Below are 19015 nucleotides of genomic sequence, written 5' to 3' on the forward strand. Positions count from 1 at the left end.
TTTATGTCACATAAAAGTAGAAGGTAGGGGGCTTCCCTGGTGGCGCAGTGGTTGAGAGTCCGCCTGCCGATGCAGGGAACACAGGTTCGTGCCCCGGTCCGGGAAGATCCCACATGCTGCGGAGCGGCTGGGCCCGTGAGCCATGGCCACTGAGCCTTGCATGTCCAGAGCCTGTGCTCCGCAACGGGAGAGGCCACAACAGTGAGAGGCCCGCGTACCACACACACACACACAAAAAAAAGTAGAAGCTATATTTTTATGATGGCTACTTGGACCTCCTCCTTCACTGAGCTGCTTTGAACTCTTGGTTCTGAGGGCTTTCATCTGTGCTTATTCTATTTTTTAACATTATTTCACTTGATTTCTTGGCAGACAGAGGTGCCTTGTGCCACCATTGCTGGCTTTTGCTGCCCTCTGGTGGTCACAGTGAGGCCCGTTCCCAAGGACAAACTGGAACAGCTGGTGCAGGCCTGTTGCTCCGTGGGGGGTGAGCATATGGACAACCGGTTCACACTGGTGACCCAGGTCAGTGTCCACTCTCGTTCACGATTCTGACAGCTGCACGTGGACTTCTGCCTGAGAAGACGGGAACTTGCTGTGTTCCTGAGTTCCCCTGACGTGTCCTCATCTTTCCCAGCGGTCCTGGGGGTTAAGGCCCTGGACAAGACCCAGATTCCTGCAGTAGCACCAGGGCTGGGTTTGCAGGTGCCCTTCAGGTTTGAAGGTGACGCCCTTGGCAGAATAGCCAGCCTCATCCATTGGTCCCTGTGAACTTCAAGTGAACCGGGGGTTGGGGAAGCAGGTGGTGGAGGATGTCAGCAGAGCTATTTGCCTTGAAATTTGAAATCATAGTAACCGCTAATCTAGGCTATTGTTCAGCGGCATATCTGGGCAGGGGACGGCTTCCTTCCAAATGTTAACTTGAGGCGAAAGCCATTGATCCCCAGTGTATTAACTCAATCTGATGGCAAGTGAGCAGATCCAAGCGTGGAAGCTTCCCAGGCCTCTTGGAGGCTCTCAGCGGGCCTGATGAGAGCTTGGGATTGGGTCTTGGGTGAGAGAGTTCAGAGTTCAGAGTAACTGAACTCACTCAGCTGCTTAACAAACAAAATCAGACAAAGCCCGGCCTTCTGCAAAAATGCAGTCAGCACCTGTCACCTCCCTCACAGAAAGATGGTCTCAGGACCACCCAAAGCAGAGTGTCGGCAGTTTTATCATTAGTGGGATGAATTGAACCCAATACATCCATCTTTGCTGTCTTCGTGAGCGCTCTGATATCCGGCCAGGGGTAGGGATGCTGTTGGTCGTCAAGCAACAGAGTTTCTGTCTAGGTTATGTGACTCGGTCTGCACCAAGATAAACTCAAAATCGCAATCTGTATGATGAGAGTGTTGGACTAAATGCCCCCTAGTCTCCTCCAGCAATCACCCCACGCATTTAAGATTCCATGCTCTGAAACTGTGCCCCTCAAAATGCACTAGAAGTCAGCAAGTATTCTGGGTTGGCAAAGTCTGGATTCCTGGTGTCCTCCCTGGACTTCTCCAATTTACAGTGGTTCTGTGACTAGAGTTGCTCTTGGAGAAAGAACCATAAACTGCTCAACATGTTCAAATCAGATAGTGCCAGCTAGTGCAGGACCCAGTGGAATTCACTTTCTTCTTCCATCTGCAGAACTGTTGGGTATCAAAGATCTTTCCAAACCTGACCACGGGGAGCCTGTGGTGTGTCAGCCAGGGCACGTTCCAGTGTTCTGGCCTTCTCAGCTGACCAGTCTCGAAGCTGTCAGCGCCTGCAGTATGTCTGGGCTTAAGGGGGCTGTTACTCTGACCTAGGAGGGAATTGGGTGAGTTTCCAGTTCCTGAATGCATAGGCTTATGGTGCAATGACTTAAGGAATAAAGTCATAAAACACAGGCCTATAGCCCGCAGCAAAGATCCCTCTGACTGCTTTCTTTTCATCCCAGTGCTGGGTCTCACCAGAGCAGCTTGTCTTTCAGCTCAAATATGTTTTGATTGAATATATTTCTATCAGCGGAAGGCTCACAGTCCAATCTAACAGAGGTGCCAGTTTTGCTTGATATTTTGAGACATCTTGGAGGTTAGTGGGGCTTTGAAAGCAAAGGTGAAGGCAAGCAACTCAATTAAGCAAAGCATTTCACGTGGTATTTGCCGGGTGTTTGAAAGCAATACTGTCGGTCCATTTTTTCAAAGGCCAAGGGTGATATTACACTGAAGCGACACACGAGGGCCCCCTAACTAGCACACAGTAAGGTAAGGATGTGACAGAGACATTAAAAATAACTGTTGCAGCCCATTGTTGTAGACAGAGGAAGATTCTAGCCAGGTCAGCCCGGCTTGCACTACAAATAATAGAATTTAGTGCTCCTTTCAATTTATTTTTAAAGCATTCATGGACGCTTAGCTACTAGAATGGCCTCATGATAGGGGAAGATTATCTCCAATATGGTGATAGGGCATAAACACCAAGATCCAGGGGATTCTATTCGTTTATTCACACAAATGTATTGGGAGCCTACTCTGTGCCCGGATCTTAGGAATAAAATGCTGCAGGAGACAAGATGCAGTTCTCAGGGAGCTTGTGGTCATTTACAAGTGTGTGTGTGCTCACGTGTGTACACACATCCACACACCCACAGTAAATATCCTCCAGCACGATGGTCTCAGCCCTCTCCTGTCCCCTGCCGGGGGATGCCCTGCAGAAGAGCTCTCACTGCGGCTGGGATCCCAGCACACGATAGCCCTTCAGTTGTGACTTGTGATAGCATGTTTGATTGTAAATGAGAACAAATGACATCGTTGGTCAGGGACCACCTTGAATCTTTCTAATTTATAAAAATCATGCTCAAACCTCAATATTTAAACTTCTATTAGCAATAGATTAATTGCTGCACATCTCACGACAGATGGGCCAAAACGCCATGTCACACTTCGAGCTGACTGTTCTAGTGTGTGATGGCTTTAGAGTGACAAATTTTAGGTTCTGCCCCAAACACAGAAAAACAATTGCATTCATCGAAATCCTTAGTTCTTCCACTTTTTATCACAGCTGAAAGTTAAGTTAGAATGCTTGACGCATCTGTCAGTAGGTTTTCCTTCTGAAGTGTTGGCTGACTTTGGCTTTCTGTTAGATCTGAGAAATTTTACAGTTTCCTGTGAAATCCAAGACGTTGTTACTTACTCAATTCGTGTCTACATTTATTGAGCACTTATTGTGTGCACTTGTGAGATGGATAAGCAATGGTCCGTCTTCTCTGGGAATATACAGCTGAGTGGGGTTAAAGTACTCAAGGATCATAATGACACTGAAGAAAGCAGAAGGTCTAAATTAAGTTATAGTGAGGATTAAGCACCTAACAGGCCAGGCACAAGGACATGAGAATGGATAATATATAGCACCTGGTTCAATAATGCAAACCATCACTTATACCGAGGGCTTACACTGGACCAGGCACTTTGCTAAACACTTTTATGTGCATTTTCCAGTTCACTTCTGACAACAACCAGATGAGGCATTATCATTATTTTACAGTTGAAGAAACAGGTTTAGAGAGGATAAAGTCACATCTCATGCTCAAGTGTGTTCACCATGCAAAGTCATGTCTTAATAACCATGCTACAGTGCATCTGTTGCCCAGAATCTAGTGGGGGAGAACAAAATTAGCATAAACCAAAGCAAAATATATGGGACATGAGAAAAATAGAAGCTATGTTCAGAGAGAACTATTTGTTAGCAGATCTAACAACTGCTGCAAAGTAAAGCAAGATGGCTTGATGCGTTGCAAGTGTTTAGTAAGTACTTTCTGATATCCATGGGATTGCATTGATGGAAACTCCTAGAGCCCCAACTGTAGCTGTGGGTACCTCACTTCTTTGCCCACACTCAACCCATCTTCACTTTCCTAAAAATCAGGGGCCCCCGTTAATGTGGAACTTGATTTAGTCGTAAGCCAGCTTGTCCTGACCTGGTGCCAACAAATGGTTAAGGAGTGCCGTTGGCTAAGTCAAGGCATGGGTGCCATCTTTCCCATTAACAGTGGGCTAGATGGGCATGGACAGGGTTTGATGAAGTGGGCTGGGCTCAGACCCTCCTGTTGTGTGCCTTAGAGATGCCACTGGCTTTCACCAGCGCACCGGGTTGCACAGTTATGACTGCCCTGAAGGGTACAGTGGCTCCAGCCAGATGTCTCACCCTTGAGGGAATGCCAGAGGTCCATCACATTTCCCAGGATCCTTTGCACTGCAGCATGGCGTCAGCTTCAGTCGCTCAGAAGGTCAGAGAACTGGAGATGATAATTGCCATCGACCCAGGTAAGAAACCAAGCAGTCACACCTCAAGGACATGGAGAAGTTCATCACTGATGAATGTTCAGGGGAAAAAGCAGCATGCCAACTGTATCTACAGTATGCTTTTTTTTTTAATGCTAATACTGTGTATGAATCCGGAAAAAAGTAAATGCACCAAAATACTAACGGTGATGATCTCTGGATAGCGTGATTGCGGGTGATTTTTTTTCTTCATTTTCCCCCCAAATTTTCAACACTAAACGTACGAGGGAGTTTGGGAGGTGGGCACGTTCCCATCCAGAACTAAATTGGGGTTGAGTAGGGAAGAAAAAGGGAGAGGAATGGTTCCTAGGTAGTCAACTGCCACTGTTTAACCAATGTCATCCGTCATTCCGTAATAATGTCCCTAATCGTCTTCTTTTGTGCCATTGCCTGGGGTTGGGTGTAGACTAGATTTTGTGCACCGGGCAGCGGAGACATGAGGGGGTGTTGGATTGCTCCTCCTTGGCGGATCCTTGGTGGGGCAGGACCCTGCAGAGACAACCTCACAACAGTTTGCAGCCGACATGTATATTGTATTTGGCGTCTCAGAGGATAGCCCTTCTGTGGTTTGAGAGCCGCTGACTTTCTAGACATGAGACAGGGCTGCTGGGGTCCAGTAGGGGTGTGCTGGTTCCAGTTAGGACGAGGTTTGCTGAAAGGTGCTTGTCTGTTCGTTCACTCATTCATTCATTCATGCTGCAGAAAACAGTTTCCTTTACATGCAAACACACAGTAAATTTGGGATATCTGCTCATTACAGACGCACCTTTCAGGACACACACATACATCGAGTCGTGGCTGTGTATACACAGAGTCTCTGACATAGCTGGTCTCCGTGGTGAATATTTTTTAAAATTCTGCAATACTTTCTGTCTCACAAACATTCTTACCCAGGCTGACGGCTCTCCTGCTCAGTACAAGCGTCATGAGGAAAGATGTATTATTAGCTCTGCCATTAGCTCAGATAAAAAAGTAACTGGGAAGTAAATTTACTGCAGACACGGTGCTCCCTTTGCTTAATCAAAATGATCTGGGAGGTCATCCACAGCAATACCCTCAGTGCTTGGGTGAACTCTGTGTCAAGGCTTGAAGCATGAGGCTCGGGGAATAGGCAGATTTATGACTGTCCAGAGGTGCCAATATTGTTTATCAAGGAACGTCTTTAACCCTCAAGAACAACAGAGGCTTCTGATTCCCACTGTATTAAATAAGCAGGTATAAGACTGATGGCCATATATTGAACACCAGTCACGGAGCATAATAATAGAGCCACTCAGTCATTTTTGAGAAGACCTCACATGGCTGGCATTTGAGGTGCCTGGAGAAGATGAAGAAATGCAGGTTTATAATGGTAATGTTTGTGCTAATAATAACATCATCACAGATGGATGGACGGCTTTCAAGTTGACAAAGGTCTCTCTCCCCTCTTCTCTCTATGCACCACATCCTATTAAATAGGTTACATTCCAATTTTTTTCTTTTAAGATGTTGTTATTCTTCTCCCCACTTATCAACAGTAATTCATGTTTATTGTAGAAACATCAGAAAACATGAAAGAGGCAATAAAAATTACCAGGATCCCATCACAATTAACCATTATTAACAGTTTTATGTTTGCCCTTAAAGTCTTTTTCTTCAGTCTTGAGCCTATAAGACTGAATGTATATATATATATATATATATATATATATACACACGTATATATGTATATTCCAATATATATATTGGAATAATACTGTGATACTATTTTAGGACTTGCTTCTTTCCCTTTTAAATGTATTGTGAACATCCTTCTATATCATTAAATATCACCACAACATCCTTTAAAGTGTTTATATAGAATTCTATTTTATGAATGTTCTACCATTTTCTTAATAGCTTATTATTTGACACCACAAACAATGAGGCACTGAACATCCTTATGACTACATTTGTGTACATACCCATGATCACTTTATTAGGATAAATTCCTAGAAGTGAATTGCTGGCTCCAGTGGAGTGTACAAATCTAAGGTACAAATCACCCTCCAGACAAATGTTCCCGTTTCCACTCCCACGGGCAGTACGTGAGGGGCCCTTGCCTCACAGCCTTCCTCCACCTGGACCACCCCCAGATCCATGTAGGAAAACTGATGTTCAGAGCAATCAAGGGACAAGGCCAAGGTCACACAGCTGTGATGTGCCAATGCCTGGACTTGAATGTATGTTTCCAGATGCTGAATCTGGAGCTGTTCCTCCATAACCAGAATCCACACCCTGTGTCCCTCCACGTTGTCCAGGTACCTCGAATGCAAGTTGACGCCCCCCGCGTCCCTTAGGCCCCCCTCTCATTTCAGCCGCAGCTGGGGTGGGAGTTCTAAGTCACATCCCCCCCTCTTCCACGGCACAGATACGCCCCGAGGTGGCCTGAGCATGGACGAAGGCACAATGGTATGTGATGGGAGTCCGGAGGCTGTGCAGCCTCCTGGGACTGGCTTGGCAGCCACGGTGGCATCTGTAAGATGTAGCTGGTGCCCGGCCCACCCCCCCACCCCCCACCCCCCCCCCCACCCCCGGGTTCACTGCAGCTGCAGTGGGCGGTTCCCAGCACATCAGCTTCCCACCTGGGCCTCGGGTCTCTCTGTTTCTCCAGGAGAGCAGGTGCGGCCCAGAAGTGCCGGGGAGTCAATGCCCCGACGGGCAGCCTTCACCCAGTAGGGGGCAGAGCTGGTGCGTACGGCTCAGTCTCCCTGTCCTCTGGCAGGACAGTCCCCAGGGGTTACTGCTTGGTTTCTTAGAGGATCTCAAGCAGGATTGAGCCGCCGTTGCCTTTGGAGTTAACCTGCTCACTCACACATCCTTTCGTGGCTTTTCACCTCCTCCCTCTTCTGACTTCTTTCCTGGGCTCCCTCTCCACTGAAATACCTGCCCCCAAGCCCTTGTCTTAGGGTCTGCTTTGGGGGAATCCCCAGCTAAGACAGCCCTGTTTCCCTTCCTCCTTCTGTATTCCCTGTATTGGTTAGAGCTTGCTAAACTGCTCTAACAAATGACCCCCAAGAGGCTTTGCTCCAATACATACAGCAGAAATGTTGCCTCTCTCACACAACAGTCCAGGGCGGGTCCTCCAGGGTGAGTGTTCTAGCTCAGCAGGAAGTGTATCTGCTCCCTCGCGGTCACTCAGGGACCCAGCAGCTCCGCATCCCAACGTGAGACCCCCAGGGGGCGCTGGCTGTCAACAGCCCAGCTCCCAGGAAGGGAAGAGCTTGGAGTAGAGCCTGGAGGTGTACGACCAGGCCAGGGGGAGGCCACATCACCACTCCCACTCTCTTTCCACTGCTCTTCGATTGTCACATGGAGAGGACCTGGTCTCGAGGCCACACTTAACTGAAAGAGAGGCTGGTGGGCCCCTTACCCAGTGACCCTTCTCGACTGGCCCGGGAGGGGTCTGCCACACCTTCAAATCCACTTCTGAAACAAAAACAAACAAACGAACAAAAAAACAAGCTACTGTCCCCATAAGATGCTACTTGGAACACAGTTATGTGATTTTGTGATTTAATTTTGTTTTTGCCTAATTTTAGGCAGCCGGGGTCTCGGGCACCTGCTCCGTCCAGGCAAGCTGCTGCGGGTCTTCCTGTCTCCGTCCCACGCCCGCTCCATGCTCCGCACCACCGGCTCCCCCGCGCATCTCAACCACGAGCCTCCGGAAGAGACGGACGGCCCGCCGGGAGCCGCGGCTTCCTGCAGGCCTGGGAGAAGGGGGTCTCCATGGTCGTCGACCAGAGAGCCTTGAACTTGCACAAGAAGCTTGTTGACGAGGCTGTACAGCGAGGTGAGCAGTGAGAGGAGGGAGTCCCTTTAGCCAGATGAGGCTTCATGGGCGGAGGGTGGAGGGAGTCAGCGTTTGTGGGACTTCCTCCGGGTGCCCAGGCACAGTGCTATGCACCTGACACGGGGCGTTTTCCTTAACACTCAGAACAACTCTTTGATATCAATAGCATTATCCCCATTTTATGGATGAAGAGACTGAGGTTCTGAGAGGGCCAGGTGATTTAACCAGGTGGGGATGATGAGCTGGAATTTGAAGCCGGGTCCACCAGGCCCCATGATCCCACCTGTGCACATGCTTCCCCCCGTGAGAGGCAGGGGTGACCTGCAGAGGACACTGAGCCACCCGGGACAGGCCTGGACCCCCGAGTTGAGGGTAGAATGCTCGAGAATAGGGTGGTGGAGAGACTCAGACAGCCGTGTCCCACAAAGCCCAAATGGGCAGGATGCCCCACACTTCCCAGGTTCCCGGAACACCCAGATGGGCATCAGAGCCGAGCGTGCTGACCGTGTGAGCCTGGGACGCTGCTGTCAGTGTGTCAGGACCGGCCTAGGGTGCAGGGTGAACAGCTGCTACTCATCTCTCGTCGTTCTGTGGGTGTCACTCAGGCATCAGCCGGGAGCCAACCGCGCTTCCGACTGCCTCTCTGTGTCCCTCAAAATGCATTCTTCAGAGAAGTACTTTTGTCTTCTTAGCCTCTAAAAAGGGCTTCCACCTCAGGAAGGCATATCCTAAAGCGCCTGCTACGTTAGAAGTTGTGAAAAGGCTGTGTCTGGACATACAGAACCCATTTCACACGATGAGTGTGTATTGAGTACCTAATATGTGCCAGGCGCTATTTAAGGCTCTTGGGATCCATCGGTGAACCAGACTGACAGCCATCCTGCCCTCGTGGAGTAATGGAGACAGTAAACAGCATAGGAAAATAATACAGTGCGTGTGTAGTGTGTTAGAAGGTGATACATTATGGAATAGAGTGGCCCGGGACCCAGGGAACGGGGACTGACGGGCCAGGCGTGAGGGGGGCGCACAGGGGTGGGCTGCTCTCTTAAACAAGAGGGTCAGGGAAGACCTCCTGGACAGGGTGCCATGTGAGCAAGGCTTGAAGCAGGTGCAAGAGTGAGGCCTGGACTGGCTGCGGGAAGAGTGTCCCTGGCTGTGACAATGGTCATGAGGTGGAGTGGGGGCCCGGCAGGCTTAAGACAGGACAGAAGCCAGCTGACCAACCTGGAGCAGGTAAGGAGAAGAGGAGCTGCATGGAGGACAGAGGTCACGGTTAGGTTTTAAAGGATCCCCCGGGGGCTTCCCTGGTGGCGCAGTGGTTAAGAGTCCGCCTGCCGATGCAGGGGACACAGGTTCGTGCCCCGGTCCGGGAAGATCCCACATGCCGCAGAGCGGCTGGGCCTGTGAGCCATGGCCGCTGAGCCTGCGCGTCCGCAGCCTGTGCTCCGCAACGGGAGAGGCCACAACAGTGAGAGACCTGCGTACCGCAAAAAAAAAAAAAAGATCCCCCGGGTAGCTGCAGGCACATGCGTAGGGCCAGGAGATGGGCCAGTTTACTGCAGGCAGGAGAAGTGTGGCGAGTCCTTCTGTCCCCCAGTGATTTCAGCCACAGCTGGGGTGGAAGCTCTGAGTCACACAGACGGCCCAGGCCAGTGCTCTGTGGGGAATTCTCCAAAAACCCCTGCAAAACCACCCAGCCTGGAAGTATGGGGACTAACGCCTCCAGGGCCCCCTCAACCCGTGGAGAGTGGGAGCTGCTGCCTTGCCTCCCGTCTTTTGGAGACACACAGGTACCGGAGGAACGGAGACCCCATTGCCTTGAAAATGCACAAACCCTCCTGTTGGCTTCTCCTTCTTGTCCTCACTGTCCCTGTTCCCTCCTGGGATCATCTCCCAAATAAACCACCTGCACCCAAGTCTTTGTCTCAGACTCTGGTTTCAGGGGACCCCAGAGATGAATGGTAGAGATGGAGGTTGTGAGAAGCAGCCAGATCTATGTTTCGAAGGTAGAGTCGTGACTGCTCTCATGTTCGGGGCAGGGGACTGAGAGGATGGAATTGGCATGGACTGGTTCAGAGAAGACCGTGGTGGAGCAGGCCTGACCTTGCACCCTGCTGGTGAGGGTATAAAATTGGGCGGCCGCTGTGGAAAACAGTATGGCAGTTCCTCAAAAAATTAAAAATAGAAAATACCATATGATTCAGCAATTCCACTTCTGGGCGTGTACCCAAAAGAACTGAAAGCAGGGACTCAAACAGGTATTTCCACACCCGTTTGCACACCCAGCAGCACTGTTCACAGTAGGCAAAAGGTGGGAACAACCCAGGCGTCCATTAACGAATGACTGGATAAACACAGTGTGGTCTGTACATACAGTGGAATGTTAGCCTTGAAAAGGAAGGACGTTCTGACACATGCTACAACACAGATGAACCCTGAGGACATTATGCTGAGTGAAATAACCCAGTCACAGAAAGACACACCTGTATGACTCCACTTATATGAGGCAGGCAGAGTAATTAAAATCATAGGGACAAAGGGTAGAATGGTGGTTGCTGGGGACTGGGGTCGGAGGAAGGGGGAGTAAGTGTTTAATGGGTACAGGGTTTCAGTTTGGGAAGATGTAAAAGTTCTGGGGATGGGGCTTCCGTGGTGGCCCAGTGGATGAGAGTCCGCCTGCCGATGCAGAGGACGCAGGTTCGTGCCCCGGTCCAGGAAGATCCCACATGCCGTGGAGCGGCTGGGTCCGTGAGCCATGGCCGCTGAGCCTTGTACGTCCGGAGCCTGTGTTCCACAACGGGAGAGGCCACAACAGTGAGAGACCCGTAGTTCTGGGGATGGATGGTGGGGATACTTGCACAATGATATGAATGCGCTTAATGCCAGAGAACGGTACTCTTAAAGATGGATAAGATGGTAAATTTTACGTTAGGTGTGTTTTGCCACAGTTGCAATTTGAAAAAATTTATAAGGGTGCAAGTTTGAGCCTGGATAACTGAAAGTGTGGGTACCTATTAGACGTGCAAATGGGGAAGACAGCAGGCAATCAGATCCACGAGTCGAGTACAGGAGAGCCGTCTGGGCTGGAAAGAGGAACTGGAGAACAGTTGGCATATTGATGGCCTCAAAGTCAAGACACTGGATGACATCATGGAGGGAATAAGTTGGGACAGAGAGAAGGACCCAGATTGCGCCCTGGGACGCTCCACGCCCAGAGGTCAAGGGGAAGAGCAGGATCCTTCATCCAAGAAGGATCAGCACTGAGGAAGGAGGAAAACCAAGAACCGTGTTGTCACCAAGGAGAAGGAACAGCCAACTGTGCCCACTGCTTCACAGGCCTGCAGTCTCTTCCATCTGGCCACGCCCTGCTGGGTGTTTTTTGCTGCCCACTTTCCCAGAAGTCGCTCTGCCCTCCTGTTCACCTGACCGCCGGCTCCGTGCTGGACCTCAGCTCAGAACTGCGTCTTGCCCACACAGTGGCTTGGAATTTGGAATCTGCTGTATTAGATTTTGCAGAACTTTCATTACATGTGGATGAAGAAAGTAGAAGCAATTTGGCCTTTTAATGACAATGATTTCAGTTCTTTTTTTATAAGTGAAGCCTGGGAAATGTTTAAAGAAGAAAGCTCCTTCATTGATTCCCTGTCTTGAAGATAAATTGATAAATTGGTTCTTTATAGCTTAGGTGCAGGGTTTCCTCTCGTCCCGACCTTCCTTGCCTGGGCTTCTTTCTCTCTGTGTGCCCCCATTGGGGATATGCTATGTTCCCCAACCTGTGTGGCTCCCTGCTGCCCCGTCTTACTAGTATCCTGTATCCTCAATCCAATTTCAAAGAAATAAAGAGCCAGGCTTTACACAGCACCTGCTTTGTGCCAGGCCCCCAGCTTGGTGCTTGGCAAACATCACACCATTGCATCCACAGCAATCCTGGGAGAGGGCCTGATTACCCCCATTCTGCAGAGGGGGAAGCCAAAGCTCAGAGGAGTCCCATGGCTTGCCCAAGGTCACACAGCCAGGAATTGTTGTTTGGTTCTATTCAACCCCCTTGCGGGGCCAACAGCCTGCCCCTCACAGCACACAGAGGGGCTGGGTCTTTCGACCTGTCGTGACTGCCCCCCATTCCCTGGGGTGTCACGTCACACATAGATTGTGCCTCATGAGTATCCCTTGATGGACGACTGCCCTCCACTTGTCTTTCCCCCTAGGCGGGGTGTGGAACTGGAGAAGGGGGGCTGGGAGAGCCCCGGTAGGGGCACTTCAGGATCTCTGACAGTGATCTGGCTCCTTGCCCTCAGCTCGCCCCATCGACCCACTGGGGTGGCCGCGACAGCTCCCAAAGGGCTTGCGGTGACAACATGGGGAGGCTGGGGTGGGAAGCAGCTGTCTCGAGGCCGTATGGTTTTAGCATAGACAAGGTGCTTATTTGGGTTGGCTTTATGTGAGGGGGTGAGGGGCTGATGATGGAGCTTATGGGGGTAACCAAAGCTCCCCCAACCGCCCCTTGATACTGCTGCTGGGCCACAGAGCAGTCCAGGAGCTCCTGCAGAACCAGCGGGACCGTGAGTACTGGGTCCACCATCCCTGTCCCAGGCCCTCTGTTAGCCGCTGGATAAGACTTCATCCTGGGCCAGCGAATATGCAAAGATTCTACCTCAAACAGCTCTGAGGGGGTTTAGTTAATGGAAACCAAATCAATTTTATTTTATTATGGGATTTGTGTGTGTGTTCCACATATTCTACAATAATATGTATTATTATTATAATTAGAAAGTGTGCTTTTTTATTTTATTTTATTTTTTTGCGGTACGCGGGCCTCTCACTGTTGTGGCCTCTCCCGTTGCGGAGCACAGGCTCCGGACGCTCAGGCTCAGCGGCCATGGCTCACGGGCCCAGCCGCTCCGCGGCATGTGGGATCTTCCCGGATGGGGGCACGAACCCGTGTCCCCTGCATCGGCAGGCGGACTCTCAACCACTGCGCCACCAGGGAAGCCCGAAAGTGTGCTATTTTTAAGAGTCAAATTCACTTTGGAAATCACTTGATGCCAGTAATTAACTCAAGGCCCAGACTCTGGGATTTTTCCTCTGTTTTCTTGAACTTCCCTGAAGATAGTCAAGGGGGGTGGGGTTGGGGAGCAGATGAGAACTTAAGCTGGAAACTAGTCACGACACCAATCTACCTACTTGGCTTTGGCCAAGTTATTTAACATCTCTGAGCCTCAGTTTTCCTCCTCTGTAAAATGGGGAAATAATTGTTCTTATCACACATAGTTGTTGTGAAAATTGAGAGTCTGCATGTCACATGCTTAGCAGAGAGCTGGCTCACTGTCACCAAGGGCACCTAACCATGTCCCCAGCACTCACGATGGCAGTGGGCCAGGATAGGGCTCTGGTCATATGGTACTGCGGGCATCTGTGTGCAGCATATTTGCTCACCCACAAGACTGGTGACACTAGCCCGATTCCACTCCAATGCTGGCCAGCTCTAGGGTTTACTCAGGACTGAAAGTAAACTTCAGTATCCTCTGTGTCTAGGTCTTGGCTTACCTAGCAAAGTATTCTACAGGTAGATGTCATTCAATAATGGTAACTAATGGATACTTTCCAAAGAAGCTTTTGAAAAGCCAAAATGAATTCCCCAAACGCAGCACTAGGGTTGATGGCTCCACCCTTTGCCTTTATTTTCAAGGTGTTCTGAAGAGGCAGATTCCAATATTAACTTACCAAGGCGGATCGGCGGAAGCTGCTCAGGCATTTCTATGCAGAGACGGGAACCCCAAGTCACCCAGGTATGTGTGTCCCATCCCAGTTTAAGTGGGTGACATGTAACAGCCCACGTGCTGTTAACTTTGACAACAGCATTTCTGCACACCTCAGTCCCCCAGAGAGGACAGAGCCAGGAGTCCAGTGTCCTGATGGGCCAGACTCACCAGTGAGGCTAGGGGGTTTCAAGGTGTCTGGGGCCTTTGCAGAGGATTTCTGGAAGTAGCAAGTCCCCGAGAGATGGCATGTCTTCCTGACAGAGGGAGAAGATCGGAAAATTATAAAATAAACAAAAACTAGCAGTTTCTCAAACTCGGTTACAACCCATTAAAGAGAAGTGAAATAATTTCAGTGGGGGGTGACCAGCATCCTTGGAAAATGAAATAGAAATAGAAATATCATTGTATTTCTTGTATAGAAACTGTGTGTATGTGTGTGTATTTTTTACTGTGTGCTGTGGTCAAACATTTTTGAAAAATACTTCTTAATTATATGTAGGGAAGTATTTCAGATCTTGTAACTTTTAAGAGTGTTTTGCAAACTTTTTTGACAACAATCCACAGTAATACATTTTGCATTGCAAACCAGTACACACATACACATAACTAAAACAGAAATTTCAAAACACAATATTTACTCTTGCTATGTTCAATATACCCTGATATTTTCTATTCTATCCTATCCTATCCTATCCTATCCTATCCTGTTGTATCCTGTTCTTGTCCACTTTTCAGAAAATGCCGACCTGGCCTAATAAGTTTATTTCACATAAGCAGAAACACACCATTGTAAAACAATTATACTCCAATAAAGATGTTTTTAAAAAAATAATGTTTATTTCACAACCCATACCAAGTATCCACTTCAAATGTTAAAACACTGCTTTAAGAGGCCTGGAGGGTGTAGCTGCCTTGCAGCTCCCAGCAGAACCTGGCACTTATAATGAGGACCCTGAGTCAACAAGGAAAAGTTTGATGGGGGATCCGACATGCTATTTAAAGCTGCCAGAACGTGTGTGGCACATATTAGAAACGTTTGTTTCTCCAAAAGGTTGGCATACAAACAAAGCTCTGGCAACTCAGGGAGAAACTAGAAAATTCTCTCGGGTGGGACCGCTGATGCCAGATAACACAGGTATTGCTCTGTTTGCTGCGTGGAGGCGGGTGAGCCAGATCTGACTGTGCGGGGAGAGGATTCCGCTGTCTTTGGAGAAGACGCATTAACTCTTCCCAAGGCGTAGGCCTCCCAGGACTGGATTACTTCCCGCTGTAGCTCAATGGACCCTTATGGCCTAAAGCAATCAATCCACCATCACAAGGTATGTAATGAGTTCCCCTGGGGGAAAAGTCCAGACCAGAGGATGTATTCATCTCAACTGGAGCTCTTGCTCTGAACTGCCTTTTCATCGCCATTGATATACGTCTAGAGGAAATTCATCGTCAAAGCTCTTTCCACTTCCTGGTTCTGCTTCTCAGAAAAAGTGATTGCCTTTTCTTGCATTGGGCATGTAGCCTCAGGACCACATTCTAACACCTACTCCGTGGCCTGCCATCCAAGCACACGAGGTGCACCACCTTCTAGCACAACCAAAGGACATGGACAGGCACGTAGATTTTGATTTTTAAAACATGTACAGCAGGGCTTCCCTGGTGGGGCAGTGGTTAAGAATCCGCCTGCCAATGCAGGGGACACGGGCTCAAGCCCTGGTCCGGGAGGATCCCACATGCCGCAGAGCAACTAAGCCCATGTACCACAACTACTGAGCCCGTGTGCCACAACTACTGAAGCCCGTGCGCCTAGAGCCCATGCTCCGCAACAAGAGAAGCCACCGCAGTGAGAAGCCCACTCGCCGCAACTAGAGAAAGCCCGCGTGCAGCAACGAAGACCCAACGCAGCCAAAGATAAATAAATTAATTAATTTAAAAAAAAACATGTACAGCAAAAGCATTCAGAGTGAAGTGTTCTTTTGTGATATTGTGGTAAAACATGCACAACATAAATTTTACCATTTTAACCATTTTTTAGCGTGCAGTTCAGTGGTAATAAGGTATATTCACATAGCTGTGCAACTATCACCACCATCCATCTCTCTAAATTTTTCATCTTCCCAAATGGAGCTCTGTCCCCATTAAATAATAACTCCCCATCCCCGCCCCGTCTCCCTAGCCGCCGGCAACCACTGTCCTACTTCCTGTCTCTAAGAATTTGACTACTCTAGTATCCCATATAAGTGAAATCATACAGTGTTTGTCCTTTTGTGACAGGCTTATTTCACTTAGCAAAATACCCTCAAAGTTCACGCATGTTATAAGGTGTCAGAATTTCCCTCCTCTCTAAGGCTGAATAATATTTCCTTATATGTACAGACCACATTTTGCTTCCTTGTTCATCCATCAATGGACCGGTTGCTTCCACCTTCTACCTAATGTGAATAATGCCACTATGAACATGGTTGCATAAAGACCTCTTTGGAACCCAGCTTTCAATTCTTTTGGGTCTATTCCCAGAAGCAGAATTGTTGGATCATATGGTAATCCTATTTTAAATATTTTGAGTAACTACCGTATAGTTTTCCGTAGCAGAGTTAAGATTTTAAAGAACTCCATCTTGGGGGGATTTAGAGAGATATAAAAGAGCAATTTTCATGTTCTTAAATTAGATTTTCAAAACAGTATTCCTCCTAATCATGATAGCAGCCACACCAGTAACCCTTACCGAGCCCTGAGTAGGTGTGGAGGTCTGTGCTAAGTGTCTCTTGTGCATTTTCTCACTTAAGCCTTTCGAGACAGTATGAGACACGTACTGTTGTTAGGTCATCTGACAGATGCAGAAAATGAGGGCTAGAGGGTTTAAGGGACTCGCCCAAGGCCAGCAGCATCAGGACCTGGAACTGTACACAGTCTGATTCCACAACCCACCTTCTTACCACCATCGTATCCGTGCCCTTTCTCTATCTCCTGCTGTCTAAATAAGTTTATCTTGTGTTAGAGTCATTTGTCTTCTATTTCAATTCCTTTTTAGTCTGTTTTGTGTCTGTAAAGCGAACAAGATCCTGGGATAGGGCAGCAGTGGGCCAGTAGCAGCCAACACTGAACCCACTGGGTGCTGGTGCCCCTCTGGTTAACGGAGACCTGGGCGGGGCACCAGCAGCATCTACCATGGTGACCCTGACCATTGGCCTTCCTGCTCTCACAGCCTCTGTCTCTAATATGCTGCTAAAGATTCTGATACTGTTTCTTTTTTTTTTTTTTTTTTTTTTTTTTTTGCGTACGCGGGCCTCTCACTGTTGTGGCCTCTCCCGCTGCGGAGCACAGGCTCCGGACGCGCAGGCTCAGCGGCCATGGCTCACGGGCCCAGCCGCTCTGCGGTATGTGGGATCCTCCCGGACCGGGGCACGAACCCGTGTCCCCTGCATCGACAGGCGGACTCTCAACCACTGCGCCACCAGGGAAGCCCTGATACTGTTTCTTAAAATGATCTGAGAGACCAACGCCCAGCACAGGCTCTGGCACACAGTGGATTTTCAACCAAGTTCTGTAGGAAAGAAGGAAACGAAGACGGAAGGATCCTTCGCACAAACACAGGAAGGCATGAGCCAGCCAGGCACCTGGCTCTCCATAAGGACCCTGTGCCCTCACCCCTGGCAGATTTGACCATCTGGTGGCGATCGAGCGTACGGGAGGGGCTGCCGAGGGCAATTACTACAGCGCAAGGAAGAGGAACGCCAAGCACTTGGTGGACGCCATCAACGGTCTTTTCCCTGCAGTGCAGAAGATTCCTGGAATTTCATCAGCTGGTAAGCAAGGGGCACTGAGAATGCGACGAGAACATGTCAGCACTAAAGTCCTTTTTTATTGACTGTTGAACACATGACAGAAAGGAGTTATACGGGACCATTGTTTTCCACTTCAGAGCTGGTCTTTGTTTATTCTGGTCGGTATAGACAATAACGATGCTGACATTTAGAAATCCAGCATTCCCACGAGCAGGAGAGGGAAAGGACGCTTAACTAAGCATATTCTATTTGTCCAACTCTAAAACATCAAAACTAATAAAAAAAATAACGACAATAATAAGCTCAAGCCATGGTATATTATTTTGGTCATACAGGGTGAATGTACCATATGTATTCTGTATCACTTATGAAGTCTATTCATTTTTAAATGTATCTTGAATGTATGATCAGTGTGATATTTTGATGGCTAATAATGGGATCATTCATGTTTGTATAGAAATTTATGGTACTCAAAGAGGTTTCACAATCATTGTATTGTTTAAGCCTCTCTTAAAACCTGCAGGTAAGGCAGGTATAGTTTCCGAAGGTGAGGCCTAGGGAGGTAATTAGGAGTAGAGTCCAGACTCCCAGGGCCCTACCGACGATGCTTTTCGTGGGACCGTGTTGCCTTTATGAATTTCTGAAAGGCTTGATGTGACTGGGACGCCAGCATTCCTCCCCTGGGGTGGGAACCAGAGCATGGAGAAATGAAGGCACGTTTGTCGTGTTCCATATTTACTTTTTCTGTCCATTCAAACACTTCAGAATGTTTCCCAGGCCCATTAGTTGCCTTTGGCTTTTGGGGTTTTGATGAGACAATGAAAGCCTTCCTGGCTGAGTAGAAAATTTCCGCAAATCGCCCTGGTCTTTCCCAGAAGAGGCCTTGGGTGTGGTGCCCCCAGTGCGGCTGGCTTCATGCTTCCTGCCTCTCTGGGCTGGGGAGGCCTCCCAGGATAGAGCGGAAGGGCTTTCTGTGTCCACACGGGCCAGCAGGGTCCAAAGAAGCTGTAGAGCAAACACTCTTCCCCCACTGAATGGACCCCCGATCTGTGCTCTTCCCCCTAATGATGCCTGCAAGATCCCAGAGGAAGCAGGTGGAGCTGGCTGTGCTTTCAAGCTGCCCCCTTTTTGGACCCCTGGACCCTTCTCTTGGCCTCAGGAGCCTGAGCCCCTCCTGTGGCTCACCAGCCCCCTGCTCAACAGAGTTACCCCCCAAACCCTCCTTTCCCTCCTTTGCTCCATCAACATCCCTGTTCCTCAGTTCCACAGGCAGCTGCTTTGTCAGGGAATCACACTCAATTGAGAATCAAGACACCCATGTCC

General features: G+C 49.0%; 1 protein-coding gene across 1 annotated transcript in view; it reads left to right on the top strand.

The window, feature by feature from the left end:
• DGLUCY (D-glutamate cyclase) overlaps positions 1–19015 on the top strand; it is a 50445-nt gene that overhangs the window by 9613 nt on the left and 21817 nt on the right. The window contains 8 exon segments of the mRNA XM_089906280.1: positions 373–495; positions 498–525; positions 1672–1794; positions 4125–4328; positions 7907–8056; positions 8059–8157; positions 13844–13943; positions 17565–17713. Coding sequence (XP_089762406.1) covers positions 373–495; positions 498–525; positions 1672–1794; positions 4125–4328; positions 7907–8056; positions 8059–8157; positions 13844–13943; positions 17565–17713 — 976 coding nt within the window.

This window comes from Delphinapterus leucas, chromosome 2 (genome assembly GCF_059928025.1).
Source record: "Delphinapterus leucas isolate spDelLeu-1000000601 "Yukka" chromosome 2, BTC_Dleu_Yukka2, whole genome shotgun sequence".
In the NCBI taxonomy this organism is placed as follows: domain Eukaryota; kingdom Metazoa; phylum Chordata; class Mammalia; order Artiodactyla; family Monodontidae; genus Delphinapterus; species Delphinapterus leucas.